The sequence below is a fragment of the Hippoglossus hippoglossus genome, chromosome 23 (assembly GCF_009819705.1).
Source record: "Hippoglossus hippoglossus isolate fHipHip1 chromosome 23, fHipHip1.pri, whole genome shotgun sequence".
Lineage (NCBI taxonomy): Eukaryota > Metazoa > Chordata > Actinopteri > Pleuronectiformes > Pleuronectidae > Hippoglossus > Hippoglossus hippoglossus.
In genome coordinates, this window is record NC_047173.1 from 4,184,005 (window position 1) to 4,201,525 (window position 17,521).

Genomic DNA, 17,521 nt, shown 5'->3' on the forward strand with positions numbered 1-17,521 from the left:
AAATAAACTAGATAGACCTTCTTAAATTTTGTCACAATGTACAAACATTAATTATCATCATGTAAAATATGGATACTAATCGTAGATGTTTTTACTTCCAGGTTTTGATATTAGTAAAAGTAGACAGCAGTTTGGAAATCATTTTATTTATTATATTCACAGACTTACAACATTGATTTAACAGGCCTTTATAATCTACAGAGCACAGAATCAACATGGTGTTGAAGCCTCCTGGATGTATCATACAAAGGCTGCTGCTTAAAGTCATAGGTTGATTAACAAGTTAAGTATAGTGTGTTCTAATTCCCAGATATCATCTGCAGAGGCAAAATAAAATATATATTCATATTAAAATGTCTACATGGCAAATTCTCCTTTTTATACCAACACCAAAAAAAACAGCTATGAGCCTAAAATATCCTTCTTAAGTTAAAAAATAAAGAAAGAATTTCATTTTAATTTGACAAGGAAACATTTTTTAAATAAAGAAATTGCCTTAAGCAATCAACTTGCTACACAAATACAAATTATAAATTCTCAGCTTTGGTTGATTCATTAATGAGTACTCAGCCGGAAGGCAACACCACACTTAAATATTGTCAAAGGGTTTGTGCACTTTCTGTTTGGATGTTCCAGATTTCTTTCGCCTCGAAGGATTTCCCCTTCAGCTTGTTTTCATAGCAACAAACAAACAGCATAGACACAAAACCTACAAGAGGACGTGTCCCACAGTATTATTTATGTGCTATTCCAAATGTTTTCAGCATTTTCAAACTTGAGACGCCATCTTTTTAAAACAATTTCCAGACGTTTCCTGTGCTGTGACCCTTGAAACAGCTTTGGGATCCATTGACTTGTAATGCGGTAAGTGTCCCCATCCAACAGTGAATATTACTGATCTTGCAGGGCCTATGTGAAGTGCTGTCACAGGGACCGGAGAAGAGGTACATGTCAAAGCAGAGGAAGACTCAGATAAAGGTGCTAATGTTGCTGCTGTTGTCATAGATACTGGTGATGACGGGGGGGGGGGGGGGGGGGGGGGGGGGGGGGGGGGGGGGCTAGATGATGCAGTCCATGATGTGGATCTGCAGGGAGTCCAGGTCTGGCAGGATCTCATTGCACTTGGGACACGCGTGTTCGGGAATGTTCCCCTGCTGCCAGTCTGTACCTGAGGGTCAGAGACGTTGATCACAACGTGAACCTGATGGTTAGATACTGAACAAGCACTTCCTACCAGCTGTGATCAGAGTCCTGCATGGGTCCATGTTTTCAAACCCGCACCCACCTTCCCCTGCAAAGCTCCATACCAGATACAACCCATTACCAGCTATTAACTCCAAGTCCGCTACCCCCCTATACTGGGTTATGGCCTCTTCGTTTTTTGTGGCTGAGTTGTGTTGTTGGAAATGTTTTTGTGAATTGTCAGAGCACCTGGGCTCCTGCAGCTGTCAGTGTGTTTCCTCAGTGATGGCATAACCAGCTTGTGACTAGAAAAAGCTCATACATGTTGGCACTTTTTACAAGCAGCAAAGCCACTGACAACGTATTCACAACTGGCTATTTTTTGACTTTATGTGAACCACTTCGATCTACTAGCTAGTTCAGAAGTGAAGTAGTCAAAGGTGGTGTTATGGGCTTTCACAATAAAACAATTCCTTGCAACCGACTAGGCTTTATATAAGCTTATTAAGATGTTAAACACTGCACAATCATTTTAATTGTACGTAAATACATTATTTCTCACCCACCAGCCCATCTGCGTTTATTTTATTTTTACTTGTACCTGTGAATTTATATTTATATTTTTTGCCAGTACTTTTCCATGGTCCCCGACCCTGTACACCAGACTGTGTTATATATCACTACAAGCATAACATGTTTTAAGTTGTGCCGTGTGGTTAAAGCTAAAATAGCTCTGTGTCTGCTGGATTTGTAAGTGTACTAACATATTTATCATATCAAATTCATATGCACTCTATTGTACGCAGCCTGGGAGGAAGGCATCTTTGTGAGGCTAAATTCAGGGTGATAAAATAAATTAAGTTGTACCTCTTCCAACCAGAGATGCGCCGGCTCCACGTTGATTTCCTCCCACAGACACATGTCTCCTCTGCATCTCATTCAGTGAGTGCCTGTGGAGACGGACAACAAAAGCCTTCACTGAACAGAGGGCACACTGATAAACGACTAAAGGAGTCCAGGATATTGTACAACTAAAAACACTTCAAGTCTTCTTTTTGTTTCCATACCGGCCCAGTGACTCCATCTCATCCTGCAGCTGCGAGTTCTGCTTCTTCACAAACTCCAGCTGGGCAGCCAGACGCTCCCTCTCCTCGTGGAGTTTCTCCCGCGCTGCTCGCTCAGCGTAGAAGTCGGAGGAGTAGACCTCGGCCTGCACACAGCAAAAAGCATGATGAACACCGTGGGACTGAAGGGAGCCATGTGAGCTTGATACTCCAGGTCTAATGCTGGACAACATGTAAGCACACAACGTCACATGAAAACATGCATTCACACACGGACCTGCGCCTGGAACACAGATACGGTCTCCAGCTCCGACTCTTTCATGAAAATCTCCTGCTTCATGTCATCAATCTTGCTCTGTTTTACTGCCAGAGCCTCTTCTGCTGCAGTCAGTCGAACCTGCAGCTCGTCCACAACATCCTTCTTCACGAGCTGAGACTGCCGGAGCAAAGGGCAAAGGTCAAGCGTGACTGGATTTCATTTGTAAATCGTTTATATTACAACTCGTGCCAGGGAGCTTTGACTATTCATCACAAGTGAGGTCATCTCCTCTACCCCCGAGAGATATTCCAGCGAACAGCTTCTAATCTTTGAAAATCAGGCAACCAAAATGAAGGAAGTACAGTGAACACAGTGAGGGACGGCTGTAGTTATTCAAAAATATAACAGACTCCATCTCGCTCCTGATACTGATATTAATGGCTCCAGTTCTCCTGCCTGGTCTGAGTTCAGCCTGCAACTCGCCTTCACTCTTATCAAATTCAGTAGCTAGAATATTTATTCAAAACTGGATGTAGCAATTTGTCATGTCTGACTTTGCTCATTCTGATTTGGGTATTTTTTCACAGATTTTTCTTACTGAATGTATTTTTCATCCTAAATAATATAATATTAATATAATATAATATGTTTCTAGTTTAAATGTTCATAAACACGCAGATGCCATTTCACACACTAAACACAAAATCTGTTGCAACAACAACATCTGTGTTGACACACTTTGTTGAGATGTAATAATTTAACTACAAGTTGAGGTTGTAGTCTGCTGTGATTTTGAACTAGACAGAATTATATTGTGAGGTGTTTCTAATGTTTTGTCCTCAGTTATATTATATGTACATATAATGCAGTCCAGTAAAACTACAACACTAATTACCGCCTTAGCTATAAAGATGTAGTTGAATTTCTGCCTCTGGTTTAACCTAAACTAGAAGATCTCCACTGCACCGAGAACTGCTCCAGATTTACACTTGTATACCTGCATGTAGTTTGGTGTAAAGCGTTTGAATAAAAATGTCCTCATGCTACAACACAAAAATACCTCTCTCTTCTTCTTCTTCTCCTCCTCTATGAGCTCATTGTAGTCTTCAAACAGTTTGGTATAGGCGTCCTTCAGCTGGCCTAATGTGTTTCTGTGAAGGAGGGAGTTACAGGTGAGTCAGGCTCAGGGACAATTACTCTCATGGTGGCTTGAGGAAAAAGGTGGTTTCCAGTGCCTAATCAGGTCAAACATTATGCTTTGTCATTTACTAAAGCCATTTTTCTGTAGAGCAAAAACGCAGCAGAGATTCAAACGTAACACGTGGCCTGCTGATGTCTGTGTCTGCTGTGTTTCTGTGTGTCCTCTGACCTCTCCTCCCCGGCCTTCTTCTGCTCCATCAGGCTCTGGGCCTGCATGCTGTCCAGCTGCAGCTTCAGCCGGTCGTTCTCCGACTGAACCACCTGCTTCTCCACCAGCTGAGCCCTCAGAGTCGCCACGTCCTGCTCCACCTCCCGGTATCTAGATAGGACAGGGACATCAGATACGGAAGAAGAAACATTTGTACCTGTTTTGTAATGTTTTTCCTGCATCTCCCTGTATTTTTATTTTAAATAAGGCAAAATTAAAACAAATTATGGTAACTTAAATTATTGGTGCATTCTTATTATTAATTTGTTTGAATGTTAAAATGTATTCATGTGGCTAGATGTTACATATGTTGCATATTCGCGCATGTGTGTGTGTCTAACCTGTCCTGCAGGTTCTTCTTCATGCCTTCTGCTTCGTCCAGCTTGCTCTGAGCATGCTGCAGCTCTTTGAACAGCGTCATTGTCTGAGACTTGAGATTCTCCACCTCAGATGCTGTCTGAATATTTCCAGAATGGCACACAAACATTACACATTAAACATTTCCCATCGGGCAAAGCAGACATAGCTTCCTCCTCTTCTGAACTGTTAGAGAGGATAAACTACAAAAACGTGACCATTTCACATAAATAAATAAAATATAAATAGATAGATAAGGATCTATCGAGAATTGAGTAAAAAAAAAAAAAAGACCTTCGCTTCCATCTCAGAATCCTCTTTGGTCACTGTGATGTCTGGCTGTGTCGTCTGTGTGGATTCGTCTTCATTACTCTTCCTCTCCCTCAGCTCTGTAACTCTGTTGTAACAAATTTCAAGAGGTGAGATTGAATGAAAACGCTGCACTAATAACAAATTGAAAAATTCTTAAAATCTTTAAATGTGAACTAAATGGCATTACTGAAAAAAAAAATATGGATGCAGTGAAGTGTTCTTTAATGCTTAATGTCATCGAACCTGGCAGCAGAAGCCTGCAGCTCTTCCTTCAGCTGATCGGCCCGCTGGGTCTCGTTCCTCAGCAACTGCAGCAGCTGGCTCACCGTCACCTCCTTGTTGCTGTCCAGCCGGGACGCCGTCATGCTCATGTCCAGACGTGTGCTTCGCTCTGTGCCGCACACGTTGTTCACGCCATCGACGCCTCCATCCTTGGAAGAGAAACACCCAGTTAGATGCAAAAATGTAGTTTACGACCATAATCACAGAAGAAACCTGATTTATAATTTCTTTTATATAATATGTGTGTGTAAACGTTTTGCATCTCACCGAGACCCTGATGATCTCGATGAAGGAGTCCTCCTGCGAGTCCTCGTCCGCCTTCAGCTGCAGCTCAGAGTTCATGGCCACTAGGTCGTTCTTCTCCGCCTGCAGGCGAGCAACATGGGCACGCAGGGCATCCACCTCCGCACTCTGTTTGGTTATAATACAGTAGCTTAATATAATGTAACACAGGAACATAACAGTGTCTCTCAGCTGCTCCGATCCACCCTCACCTGACTCCCTCCTGGAGCTCCTCCTCCTCCAGCTCTCCCCACCACCTCCAACCTCCTGCTCAGCTCCTGGTTGTCGCGGGTCAGCTCCTCTATGCGGCCATGAGCCTCCTCCAGCTTGTTATGCAGGAAGTTCCGCTCATCCCGCTGCTTCTCCCGCCACACGGACAGACCCTCGAAGCGCTCCTTCATCATCACGTTGGTCTGACGCAGGGCCTCTGGGGACGAGAGTCAGACAAAAAGTTTGAATAAATGCACATTGTACTGAATTACATTAGTTTCTACTGCTGTTTTCATCCGTACACGGTGTCATTACACTACAGCGTCAGGAAAACAATCTGACCTTTGACCCCATACGGCACAGCCAGTCTAGATAATGACTTGGACAGAGTTCTTCATGGTTCAATGCTGCAGCAGCAACAAATGACATGAGCCTGCTGCTCTGACCACAACATCCTCGTCCCTCGCACTCACCTTTCAGGTCTCGGTTCTCCTGGATGAGGATGTTCATCTGCAGCAGCGTGTCCTCCAGCGGGCCCGACAGACTGGGAGAGCGAGAGATGTCGCCGTTTATCACAGGGCCTCCAGACGCCATGATGCTGAGAGGACGAAAATAAGAAGAGACGGAGAATTTAGGCCTTTCATGTTCTTCAGATATGGATTTAACAAGGCTTACTACATGGTAAATAACAGAGGAAATAACTTGTTCGTATGACTGTGAGCTCATAACTGTTACTGCTATTTATATTATTTGTATCGCTGGTAGTGTTTTTACATTCAAAGTTTTATTCATATATTTAATTATTATTTGTTTCTATTTAAGCATTTACTTAAAAAAATAAAAAACACAAATCAACAGACCCACGGTTCTTTTTTTGTTCTTTTCTCTACATTAAGGTATTGCGGCTCTTCTCATCATCATCATCATCATCTCTGGGGAGCCAGACCCACTATTTATCACTGAACCCTTTTCATATTATCACATATATCACCTGTCTGTCTGTCTGTTATGTCCGTCTGACCTTTGTCACTCACTGTTGATTTAGCTTGTTCGGTCTTTCAATCCCTGTTTACTTTCGGTGTCTGAACAACTGTCACGGTTTCGTCAGTCTGGACGACTGTAAAAAACATGGCGGCCTCCGTAGAGAGGTCAATGTATTTTCTCTCATTCTTGGGTTAAGAAAACAACAATTTGTACATTTTAGATGAAACACACCAGTGAAAACATCACTAGGATTATTTTCTATTCACTTTCTGCCATTAGATCCCTTTCAGCTCAATGTTACACACTGGACCTTTAAGTAGGATCAACTTTATCTGCCTGTTGACAGGAGCCAGTGAGTCAGTGATTCAGCCACAGACAAGGAGTGATCACAGCAGCAGGTCACATGAATGTTCAACCATTACATAATAAGACAGCAGGGAGCCCCTGTCTGTCTCCGTCCTCACACACTGACTGGAATCAGGTCTCTGATGAATCACACATTATTAACAATGGAGGGATGTGACAGGACAGGTCGGTCCCTTTATAAACACTATGTGAACCACAGGGGGGTAAACAAACAGCTGGAACCCGCCTTGTAACACCACAGACTCACTGTTTCCACGGAGATAGTTGTTGTGTTTGAACCCTCTCCTCTGTGGGCCTGTCCGCTGTCCCACTGCTGCCACTCACTGAAAAGTTCAACACCGACCCACACGACACGGAACACGAGTCCGAGTCCGAACCAACTGCGTCACACGGGGGGTGTAAAAAGGGGTTTTTAAGTCGTTTCACTCACCTGCTGTCGGAGCCGCGGAGCTAAACACAGTGTGTGTGTGTGTGTGTGTGTGTTCGCAGTGTGTTCAGATCACAGACATGGAGACACAGACACACACAAGTGTCCCACAACCCAGATCTCTGTGCTGACGTCAGTTCACGAGCAGCAACACGACACTTCCGGGAAGGGGTTAAACAAATAAAGTCACACTTTGATGATGTGTGGTTCGGTCTGGAAAAGGTAGAAGATTGGAGATAAACTTTTAGCAACACATCTTAATACATGGTTTTTAAAGTAAATGTAAAATAACAGATTTTGTAAAATAACAGATTTTTATTTTTTACTCTGATGTTATGTAGTTGTTTAGGCTTCAATACATGTTAACATTGTGTCACAAAACAAACCGATACATAGAATTAAATTAAATTAAATACACAACACGTGGAAATAAAAAATATTTCAAAAGGTAAAACGAACAAAAAAATCGTATCTCCCTTACAGTTTAACGGACCACATTATACAACATTATTATATTCAGAAATAACTTGATTCTATTTTATTTGATCTAATGATTCAACTAAGTATGTTGTTAGGTCTTAAATTCACTTGACTTGAACCTCAATTTAAAAAAAAAAAAAATTAAATTGTAGTAAAGTAGTTTTTTTCCCCTTTATTTTATTTTATTTTTCAGGCTCACTTTTCTCACTTCCTGTCCGCACTGGTCTAATTATTGGTTTTTGACGCAGCTCTGACTTGTGTTGATTTCTGCAGGGGCTTTCATTTCCTTGAAGTGACGTCATGCAGCAGCAAAGATGTGTATATAAAGCGCAGCCGCGTCGGTGGCGGAGCCGCAGCTTCACAGTTTCATCCACATGTTCTATACATCAGCTGCAGTCTGACAGCTGGGGGCGGGGCCTGCTGTCAGGGGGATTTCCCTGCAGGTGTCACCTTGTACTTGGAGAGAGGAGGAACTGGAGTTTCCCTAAGACACACCCGCACAGTCATGTCTTATATAAATATATAATACAATTATACAGAAAAATATAGCATAATAAATCCCAGTGGAATATCTACCACTGCAAAAACAAATATTAGACTGTAATGGCATATGTATTCTGCTAATATCATAGGTGTCAAATACCAGTTTGCCTCTTTTATTTGTATTCATTTCCATAGCAACCTTTCAATTAATCCATTCTGAGCATTTGTTACGCACAAAGAAAAACAAGCGCACGTTGCATTTCACTACAACTTCCACTAGATGACAGTGATGCCCAAGCAAACCGTACATGGCAGTTCCAGAAGGCCTGATGGTGGGAGGACTGATGGGGAGTTTCATCAGTCTCTTCTTCAGCCCCACAGGTCCCACTGAGCCCCCAGCAGAAGGCCTTTCAATCCCTCAAAGCCCCTGGATCTAGGACCAGGAGCACCATCACTGCTCCTCCAACACCTTCTCTTATCATGGACTTAACACTGACCTGGATCAGGAATCCCTGGAACCAGTGGTGGAGGAACTACTCATATGTTTTATTCAAGTAGAAGTACAAATAAATAGGTAAACAGGTACTCAAGTCAAATTTTAATTCCCACATAAGTACTTGCGTTTGAATCTACTTAAAGTATTAAAAGTAAAAGTATTTACTGAACGCATCGGTCTACTACATCATATCCTGTATATTGTTTAAAACAAGAATAGGACAGACCAGGGATGGGGTACATCTGATGGCTGAGACTCGGCCTCTTCCAAATCCATTTCATTTCTTCATCAGTGATGCTGCTCTTGCAAGAGGCGGGGTCTAATGGAACCTGCCCGCTCTGATTGGATCAATATCTAATCACTTCTCGATCAATCCTTATTGATTACTAAAGATATTTAAAAAAAAACAATGTGAACATGTGACACGATGCATTGTAAAAGTGTAGTGGAGTAGAAAGTGCAGATATTTGCTGATAGATGAAGAAGAGTAAAAGTGGGAAGTACCTGATAATAAATCAACTTAAAGTAAAGTAGGATAAATGAAAAATGTACTCAAGCACAGTAATGAAGTAAATATTCTTCATTACAATCCGACCATTGCCTGAAACCTACTTACCTACATGTAAGTCCATGTCAGGGACTCTAAGTGTCCCCTGGAAAACAGAATTTAGGACACTTCCCTGGGGAATTGAAATCCTTCAGTGCTGCCTGAAAAACTACTCAAAAACTTCTACTGAATATGTTCTCTAAGATTAGACACCACTTTTCTACCTCACTGAGGAACCACTTGTTTTTTTTTAAATCCTTTTTGAATCCTCCTTAGATGCTTTCAAATTCCTAATGGGAAGAAATGATTTCTATTAAAGAGCAACTTGTAGGTTTGAGAGCAGTGAATCAATATGTTGGAAAATGATGTTGAAATTACATTTTCAAAAAAACATACTTGTATTTGCTCTACAGTGACTTCTGTGTCTGTGAGAGAAATTTGCATCTGCATCTGAAACATATCTTGTGTGATTAAGTGATAAAATGTAACGTCCTGAATAGTTTACCAATAATATTTGTTCAAAATGTGTTAAATTAGGTTATATAAGTATGTGTGAAGAACATTATCTGGTTCAGCCAGTTCAAAATAGAGTTCATCCCACTTATCCCAGACAAATAGCACTTGGATGCAGTGAACGTCCCACAAGGAAACCTCAGATGTCAGAGCGTCACATCAGACCGTGAACGCAGCACCGGTGCGCTCTGGAGAAGCTCCTCTGGCTCCTGCAGCAGCAGATGAGAGAGAAACTCCACGAACACAACAGGTTGGAGCTGTTGGACTTTCTGCGCATTGATCTTTTCATTTTATACTTTTTACATGAACTTAAATAGTGAAACATGCAAATCTCTGCAAGATTGATGCTCGCATGCAGTGTGGAGATTTGACTTTTGGGTATTTTGGGTCAGGTAGAGCATCCTGAAGCGATCAGGTAACCACCAGAAGTGTTGACTTCTTTACAAATAACACTTTTGAAACACAATATTAGGAGCTGCATCATCCAGTGTGTTCACGGACTTCTTCGGGATGTTTTCCGCGACTCTCCTCCTCACTGCGCTCTGCGTCTTTGCGCACATGGACACTTTTACGCACGGCTGCCAGCTGCCCTCCGAGTGGCGGCCGCTGAGCGAGGGCTGCCGGGCGGAGCTGGCGGAGATCATCGTGTACGCCCGGGTCCTGGCGCTCCACCGGGAGCCCCTGGGCGGGGAGGGCAGCATGTACAACTCGCTGTCCTTCGGGTTCGGGTACGGCTACGAGGGCGCAGAGGAAGGGCTGCTGTACTCGGCGGAGGTGGAGCTGCTGTGCGACCAGGCTTGGGGCAGCATGCTGGAGGTACCCACCGGATCCAGGCTCAATCTGACTGGGCTGGGGTACCTGTCCTGCCAGTCCCACACGGTGATGGAGAACTACTCCTACTTCTTCTTCCTCAGGTGAGGATGCAAGGGCTGGACACACACACTGCAAACACATCCAGCAGATGCTTAGACTCACTCAACTTACTCTCAACATTCTCAAACACACACAAACTCCCAGACACAAGTGCATTTTGCAAAATAGCAACTTTTAACATTCAACAACTCTTGTCTTTTAATTTTTGGAGCAAACTATGTAGAGTCAGACTCCTGCACTTACAATACAATGCTATTCTGATGTGCTGGCTGCTTCAGCATTTCCATTAAGTGACTTGAAATTATACTCTTCCTCCTCACATCTCTTCCTGTCCATGTCACCTCCAGGATGGACGAGAACTACAACATCCTCCCCCACGGCGTCAACTTCCAGGACGCCATCTTCCCAGACACCTCTGAGAACAGGCGCATGTTCTCCAGCCTCTTCCAGTTCTCCAACTGCACCCAAGGGAGCCAGCCGTTCCACACCTTCAGCCCCGAGTGGGACGCCCAGGAGGACAACAGGGTAACGGCCTGTTTCAACACTGTTTCAACTATTACACAGACACACACACTCACACACATGCACACACACACTTCCTAAATCCACTGTGGTGATGAAGTGTGAATTTCATTTAAGTGTGTTGGAAGGAAAGTGTGACAGAGTGAGGTCTTGGTTTGTGTGTGGGTGTGTGTGTTGTGCCAGAGGGTAGTTAAATTCAGATTCTAGGGATCCTGACCACATTCCTGTCAGCACAGCTCAAGCAAAGATTAAAGATTAGGTATCCACAGACACACACACAAACACACACAGAAGAAATGATTCGCCTCTTTTATAGAATTGCAGCGTGTGATTGGTCCTGTGTGATCACGTCCCAGCAAGTTGAAGATCAAAGCGATCGCCGATTGGTCAAGGTCCGTCCGTCTGGCTCCTCAGGATACTGGTCGTCCAGGGGTCAAAGGGCAAATGGCAAAGGTCCACATCTTTGTGCAGACAGCAGTTTGAAAGTGTGTCAATCTTGCTGACTTGAGACCAGAGATAAGCTGAGCCCTTTCGACAGGAGACGATGGGCTGATGCAGATGTTCAAGCATTTATCACCTGCTCTGACTGAAATAAGCAGGTCGCACCTCGAAACAAGCCAGAACAAGGAGGAAAACACACACAAGTGCTTTGCTTTACGCAGAGCAGATGGAGGAGAAACTGTTGAATGTCGAAAGCTAGCATAGGGTTGCTTTAAAATGGCCAAAGAAAAATGTACACAATCGCAAATGACTTCAGACTTGACTTGAATTCATCTGTTGCTAATGTTATACTTGACAAAGCTTGACTGACTTAAAACGTGACTGTGTTTGTGGACTTGACGTTGAATTGGGTCTTCTATCTAGTGACATGAGATTTGACTCGTCCCAAAATATGTTTGACTTGATGTGTCTCCACAGTCTTTTAATTGTTTTTTGACTCGACTTGTGTTGAATGTCTTGAGACATGGACATGCTCCAAAACAACACAGATTTGAACCGAGTTGCATCATTACGGTAATTCAGAAATCAACACATTGCAGGTAATTTAAGACACAAAATTGCTAAATTCGCATGTATATCATTATATCATTGACTGTGCCATCTCAGATCTTGTTGCATTGTTCTGTGGAAACTGCACCTTGTTCCAGACCGAGCCCATCTCTGCCTGCAGCGTTCCTACAAGTTGACATGGCTAATGGTTCCTGGAATGGATTAAAGGGAGCGGGAGGTGCGGGTGGTGTCTTCCTCTCCCTTTCTCTGCATGTTTGACCTGCAGGTCTGAGCCATGAGGTCAGAGGTCAGTCAGACAGGGGTTAAATGCGCTGCTCATTTAGTGGACGAGCACCCGCATGCAGAGGCCGTGACCCTCAGGCGAGGCCACGGCGCCAAACGAATGTTTCGCTCCGGGAATTTATGGAGGAGTGTTGAGATGGCAGGACCTCCTACTTCCACGTCATGTCTCACCTTCCCCGCCCTTAGTAGAAGATGAAACTCAGATTTGAAGCAAAAGAAAACCCCTCATGTCTTTCTTCCCCCTCTGTTTTGTTTGGGCTGCAAATGAAACTAAATTAAAAAGTAGCACAAGATCTTATTTCTAATTTCGACGTCCTGAATTTTGGGTTTGGTCCAAAGGGGTCTTGAAAGCATTTCCACGGTCGTATCCCTCTCCAAGTGCGTGGAGGATTGAAGACCTCCTCCGGCTGGAGTTAAAAACACAAGACGTCCCTGAAAAATAGGAGTTGGGAGGTGGTTTGCTTCTGGTTTCAGCCTCGTGGGAACCAGACGCCCCTCCAGAGGGAGAGAAAAGACGCTTCCTCCACTTTTCTGCCAAAACCTTCAATTAACTTTTGTTCAAAGCTTCTTCTTATCGGCAGCGCGCTGAGCCGCTTTTACCATGAGCCAGAGGTAGAGACTCTTGTAAGATCTGTGTATGTTTAATACAGATTTCACTTATCATGGGCTCTTTAGCCTTCAGGTCACGGTGAGATATAGACGAATTCCCCAAATACCTCTAAATCAGCACTTTTCTGTGTTTACGTGCAGCCTAATGACATGATTGTAACCCCAACGAGAGCAAACTCTGGTGGTAACTGTCAAGTAAACACCTTTAACAAGTTCTCTGTGTCATTAACATTTTATGTGGACGCTTACTCTGCCTGTTTTACTGAGTAGTTAAACCTAAGGATGAATGCAGTGTGTGTGTGTGTGTGTGTGTGTGTGTGTGTGTGTGTGTGTGTGTGTGCGTGTGTGTGTGTATTTCCCACTGTCTCTGTCTCATCTTTGTTTTTCTTCCTTTCTCTGCCTCCCTTCTGTTCCTTTTTATCTCTTTATCGCTCACATCCCCCCCCCCACACACACACACACACATACAGACACACACACCTCAAAATAAAACTCACCCAGGAGGAAGAGGAGAAACCCTGGCGACCTGCTCATTTCCAAAAGTTCAGAAATAAATGAGCTCTTTTGTTTACAGTCTCTATTTTCTTAATTTTCCTCCTCAGTCTGTTATTTTTTTCAAATTCAAATTGTTTTTTTAATTAGATAAAATTTGTGCTGCAGTCTGGTCCAGGGGGAAATATACTGAATATCACGGTGCCAAGGCTCCTACATTAAGTTTACTCACATTAAACCTCAGTGAAACATCCACAGTGACACTGAATCCCCCATGTGGTCGTTAAGTGAAGTAGGACAGACGACATCCCAGAGAACATGAAGCTTGTTTCATCGAGCAGTGTCAGGCCTCATAGAGAGAAGAAAACGTCAGCAGAAGTGAAGAATTAGTAGAATTAGTGATATCTTATTTTTTTTATTAAAAAAATATTCCAATCCTGGTATTCTCACTTTCCTGCCGTTGGGGTCAGCACAACAAGTTCACAACATAGACATCAAAGTATGAAATTGATGGGATATATAAAAATAATGATATGGAAATCTATCTATCTATCTATCTATCTATCTATCTATCTATCCATATGTATGACAGTCACCTCCCCTTTGTTTTGACATTCTACAGTATTGGACAATAGAGACATTGTCTTTCTGTGTTGCTGCCTTTAAAACTTAGCATACTTGTATTTGAGGACATTGTGTGCATTCATGTGTGTGTGTGTGTGTGTGTGTGTCTGCACATGTCCTCTAAATACTGTTTATACAGATGATGATGAACAGCAGGCAGGTGACACCCAGATGTTTTGACAGGTGGTGTGTGTCTGTTGGGGTCATGCAGCAGACTGAGAGCCTTCCTACGACAAAGAGTTCAAACTGTAAAAAAAAGAGTATCAATGTTACAGGAAGAAAAAGACTTCGAGGATATTTGTCTCTTGTTCCTTGTTCTAAGGCAAAGGCTGTTTGATTCGAGCCAGTGAACTCTGTTGCATGACATGTCCTTGGTGAACTGACTATACAAAATAAATATATGCAGTATTTTCAACATGGAGACAAATACAAACGCTCGTACATTTAATCATTTATAACTAATCTTTGCCTTTAAAAACATTATTTCAGAGTCAAAGTACATTTCACTTGTTGAATATTTAAATTACACATTTGGTAATTTCAGTTAAAGATGGATTTTTTTGTGGAAATCCAAAACCTCAGTTACTTTCACTCAAGTAACAGTAGTTTGTCATTTTGGGAGATTGCTACCACTAGATGATAAGAAGAAGAGCTAACTCTGTCCCACTTTCAACTTTCTTTGTCCCCAAAGGGCAATTTGTGTTCACAGCAGGGGCTACGACACACAAGACATGAAACATAAACACATAAAAGAACATGAACATGTAGTCCAATAAGGGATCAGCATCTTGCTATCCGTAATACAAACCACCATCATCAGGGACATCATAGTCGACACCGTCACCGTCACCACCTCCAAACATACAAGAACCACGTTGCCTCTTGTATTGTCTCATGTCATGTCAGCACTGCAGTTAAACATCATTGTTCCAAACCTACACGAACAAGAGTGACATCTTCTTCTCGTCTCTATCTTCTCTATCTTATCAGCTACCGCTTGACCAAAAAGCTGATATGTGTATTTCCTAAAATGTCTCAGTGACATTATCACATTTATCAAAAATAGCATCCTACAACTGCAGAAATGTGAAAAAACAGCCACAGAGACCATAAACTGTTGTGGTTTCAAAATGATTTTGTGTAGGTTTAGTGTACATGGTGTGAGTTTGTATTCCTGAGGAAGGAACACACACACACACACACACACTCCCCACTGTGAGAGCGTTCACCCCTGCTAACCCCACTGGTTCAGGTCAGCTCTGCTCTAATGATGAGAAGGAAAATTAGGGCCCCTGGAACATCAGAGTGCTCGCCCTCACATTGTCAGGGAGGGGTGGGGGGGTCTGTGGGTGACACAGACACACACGAGCAGCATATACATTCCCCTCATGTGTTTTTTAACTGCGAGCAGGGCGCCTATGTGGATAAAGACAAATGACGAGGGTCAGGACCTCCACTTTTCCCAATGCTCCCTCCTTCCAAGTGTGATCGCAGAGGAGAAATAACAGCGCTGTGCAGATCAAAAGACCCATGTTGTTTTTTGTCATTTTCTCAGAGAGGCTGCTGGGAAAATCACATCACCAGTGCTCCCACACTAAACAACCAGCTGACGAGATGGCAACTGGTGGTTTACAACTGTTTGCCTAGTCGCTACAAAAACACACCTTCCTTTAAGTTCACTAACTTCCACACTTTCCCTCTCCGTCTCTCCCCCCCCCCCCCCCCCCCGCCCCCCCCCCGCAGCTGATGTGCTCCTCGGTGCAGGGGGCGCTGTTTGAAGAGGAGGAGCGAGGCCGGAAGCTGCAGGAGCGCCTCGCCGGGGCGGAGAGGAGGAACCGGCAGCTGAAGGAGCGCGTTCGCAAGGTGAAGCGCTCCCTGAGGAACGCCCGCAAGGCCACGCGCAAGGCCGAGCAGGAGGTGCAGGAGCTGCAGGAGAAGCTGAAGGCCGTCGAGCGGAGGGATGGGCACCACCTCAACGCCATCACGCAGGAGGAGCCTCCACCCGGGCGTTATGCGAGCACAGCGATGCGCCAGCGTATGCAGCTTTAACTAATCCCACCTGCCCCAAACCTGCCACCCGCCTGGACAGAAAACTGGCTGTGGAGAGTGAGAGGCTGCTGGGCGGCCTCTAAGGAAGGGCAGGGACAAACAATTATCCTCATATAAGAGCAAAATCAGCTGTAAAGTAATAATCCACGTAGTTTTGTTTTATTAATTCTCTCTTTTATATCTTTGATTGCAACAACAGTGAGGGTTAGGATGATTCCATGGTCACCGGACAAAAGTTTCCTGAAAGAGAATCCAACATTTATTCTCTCGATAAGCAGCACTTCTTGCTCCGCTGACTTCCTGACACTAGGCACAACTGTGAGTGAGCGACAGTAAAAACATCAGCAGGCGCTCGTAGGAGTGTAAAGAGATGAAGTTAATAATTTAACTTAGGTTCGGGAGCTGGGCCACGCCTCAACCACCCCTCTACTTACCCATCAACCCTTCTTATACCTGGTCAACCCATCCTGCTCCGTTTGTCTCAGATCTCTACCTCCCTCTTCCTTCCTCATCCCTACCTACATCCATTCATCCTCCCCTCCCTCATCCCTTCCAGCTCCATCCAGGGCATTTTTCTCTCATGTCTCTCCCTAGGTTCAGTCTGGGGGGTTCGACATCAGCTTGGGCGAAAATGTGCCTGAGACAGAACCAGATCCATCCTCCCAGACCAGCCTAACAGAAACATTATTCATCCGTCCTCTTCCTCGCCCTTCACATCCATTCATCCATCCACAATATCCAATACAGCCTGAGTTCCTTCAAAAAATGTAACGATACATCGTTGTGGCGTGGTCCATGCTAGTGACACGTTATCATGGTCATGCCATTCTCAAATATTGTGTTTCCACCAACCTTTGAGGTCCAGGCTTTGAAACGAAATCTATGAAGTATAGATCTGTTTATGCAGGAGCAATAACAAGAAAAGAAGAAAGTAAAATGTACACTTCACCTATATTTTGCATTTTTACATTCAATAGTCAAAACTGTGTCTGAATTCAGGGGCCCCCTTCTTTCAAGGACATGGTCCACGAATGCCGAGCTGAAATGAGACGGTGTGTTCCACAGAGGATTTCCTATTTGCGTCCCTAGCTTGTCCCACTCTTACGACTGCACTTACTGCAGCCACATGCGCAACGAGCTTGTTAGTTTCCTCACCAGCGCGAAATAAATCCTGGGAGAGGTTGGGCTGAGAAGGATACACCTGTTGGATCCTTTGTTGCTCAGGAATGGAAGGACGCACTTGAGGGAGCCTTCAAAATGGAACAGCCTAGTTTCTCCGCTGTGATGCAGGCCCGTCTTCAAATGCGGCCTGTGAAGGATGCGGCCCCTGAAATGGGACACAGCTAATTTTTCTTGCCACAAGGAGCCCCCTTCAAATAATCACGGTGAAGTCGACTGTGTTATCTT

At 43.9% G+C, this 17,521-nt stretch overlaps 2 protein-coding genes across 2 annotated transcripts; one reads left to right on the forward strand and one right to left on the reverse strand.

Annotated features, from left to right (window-relative positions):
• Positions 1 to 129: 129 nt before the first annotated feature.
• optn (optineurin) lies at positions 130 to 7,290 on the reverse strand. Its single transcript, XM_034578200.1, has 14 exons — positions 7,137 to 7,290; positions 5,830 to 5,954; positions 5,358 to 5,573; positions 5,132 to 5,286; positions 4,826 to 5,013; positions 4,565 to 4,667; positions 4,255 to 4,370; positions 3,875 to 4,024; positions 3,566 to 3,656; positions 2,524 to 2,682; positions 2,250 to 2,392; positions 2,050 to 2,132; positions 1,059 to 1,168; positions 130 to 1,028 (listed from the first exon to the last, which is right to left on the reverse strand). Exons 2-13 carry the CDS (start codon positions 5,948 to 5,950, stop codon positions 1,059 to 1,061), a joined length of 1,635 nt encoding a protein of 544 aa, XP_034434091.1. The 5' UTR covers positions 5,951 to 5,954; positions 7,137 to 7,290; the 3' UTR covers positions 130 to 1,028.
• Positions 7,291 to 9,860: 2,570 nt separating this feature from the next.
• Positions 9,861 to 16,337, forward strand: ccdc3a (coiled-coil domain containing 3a). The gene is made up of 3 exons (XM_034578202.1): positions 9,861 to 10,566; positions 10,873 to 11,050; positions 15,809 to 16,337. The coding sequence occupies exons 1-3, from the start codon at positions 10,163 to 10,165 to the stop codon at positions 16,112 to 16,114; spliced, it is 888 nt and encodes a 295-aa protein (XP_034434093.1). The 5' UTR covers positions 9,861 to 10,162; the 3' UTR covers positions 16,115 to 16,337.
• Positions 16,338 to 17,521: the final 1,184 nt, after the last annotated feature.

Coding starts and splice junctions, on each gene's coding strand:
- optn (XM_034578200.1), bottom strand. CDS start 5,950: ATGGCGTCTGGAGGCCCTGTGATAAACGGCGACATCTCTCGCTCTCCC. Junction 4,371..4,564: donor ATTCTGAGATGGAAGCGAAG/GTCTTTTTTTTT, acceptor GGAAATATTCAG/ACAGCATCTGAGGTGGAGAA. Junction 2,393..2,523: donor TATCTGTGTTCCAGGCGCAG/GTCCGTGTGTGA, acceptor TGCTGTGTGCAG/GCCGAGGTCTACTCCTCCGA.
- ccdc3a (XM_034578202.1), top strand. CDS start 10,163: ATGTTTTCCGCGACTCTCCTCCTCACTGCGCTCTGCGTCTTTGCGCAC. Junction 10,567..10,872: donor TCCTACTTCTTCTTCCTCAG/GTGAGGATGCAA, acceptor TGTCACCTCCAG/GATGGACGAGAACTACAACA. Junction 11,051..15,808: donor ACGCCCAGGAGGACAACAGG/GTAACGGCCTGT, acceptor CCCCCCCCGCAG/CTGATGTGCTCCTCGGTGCA.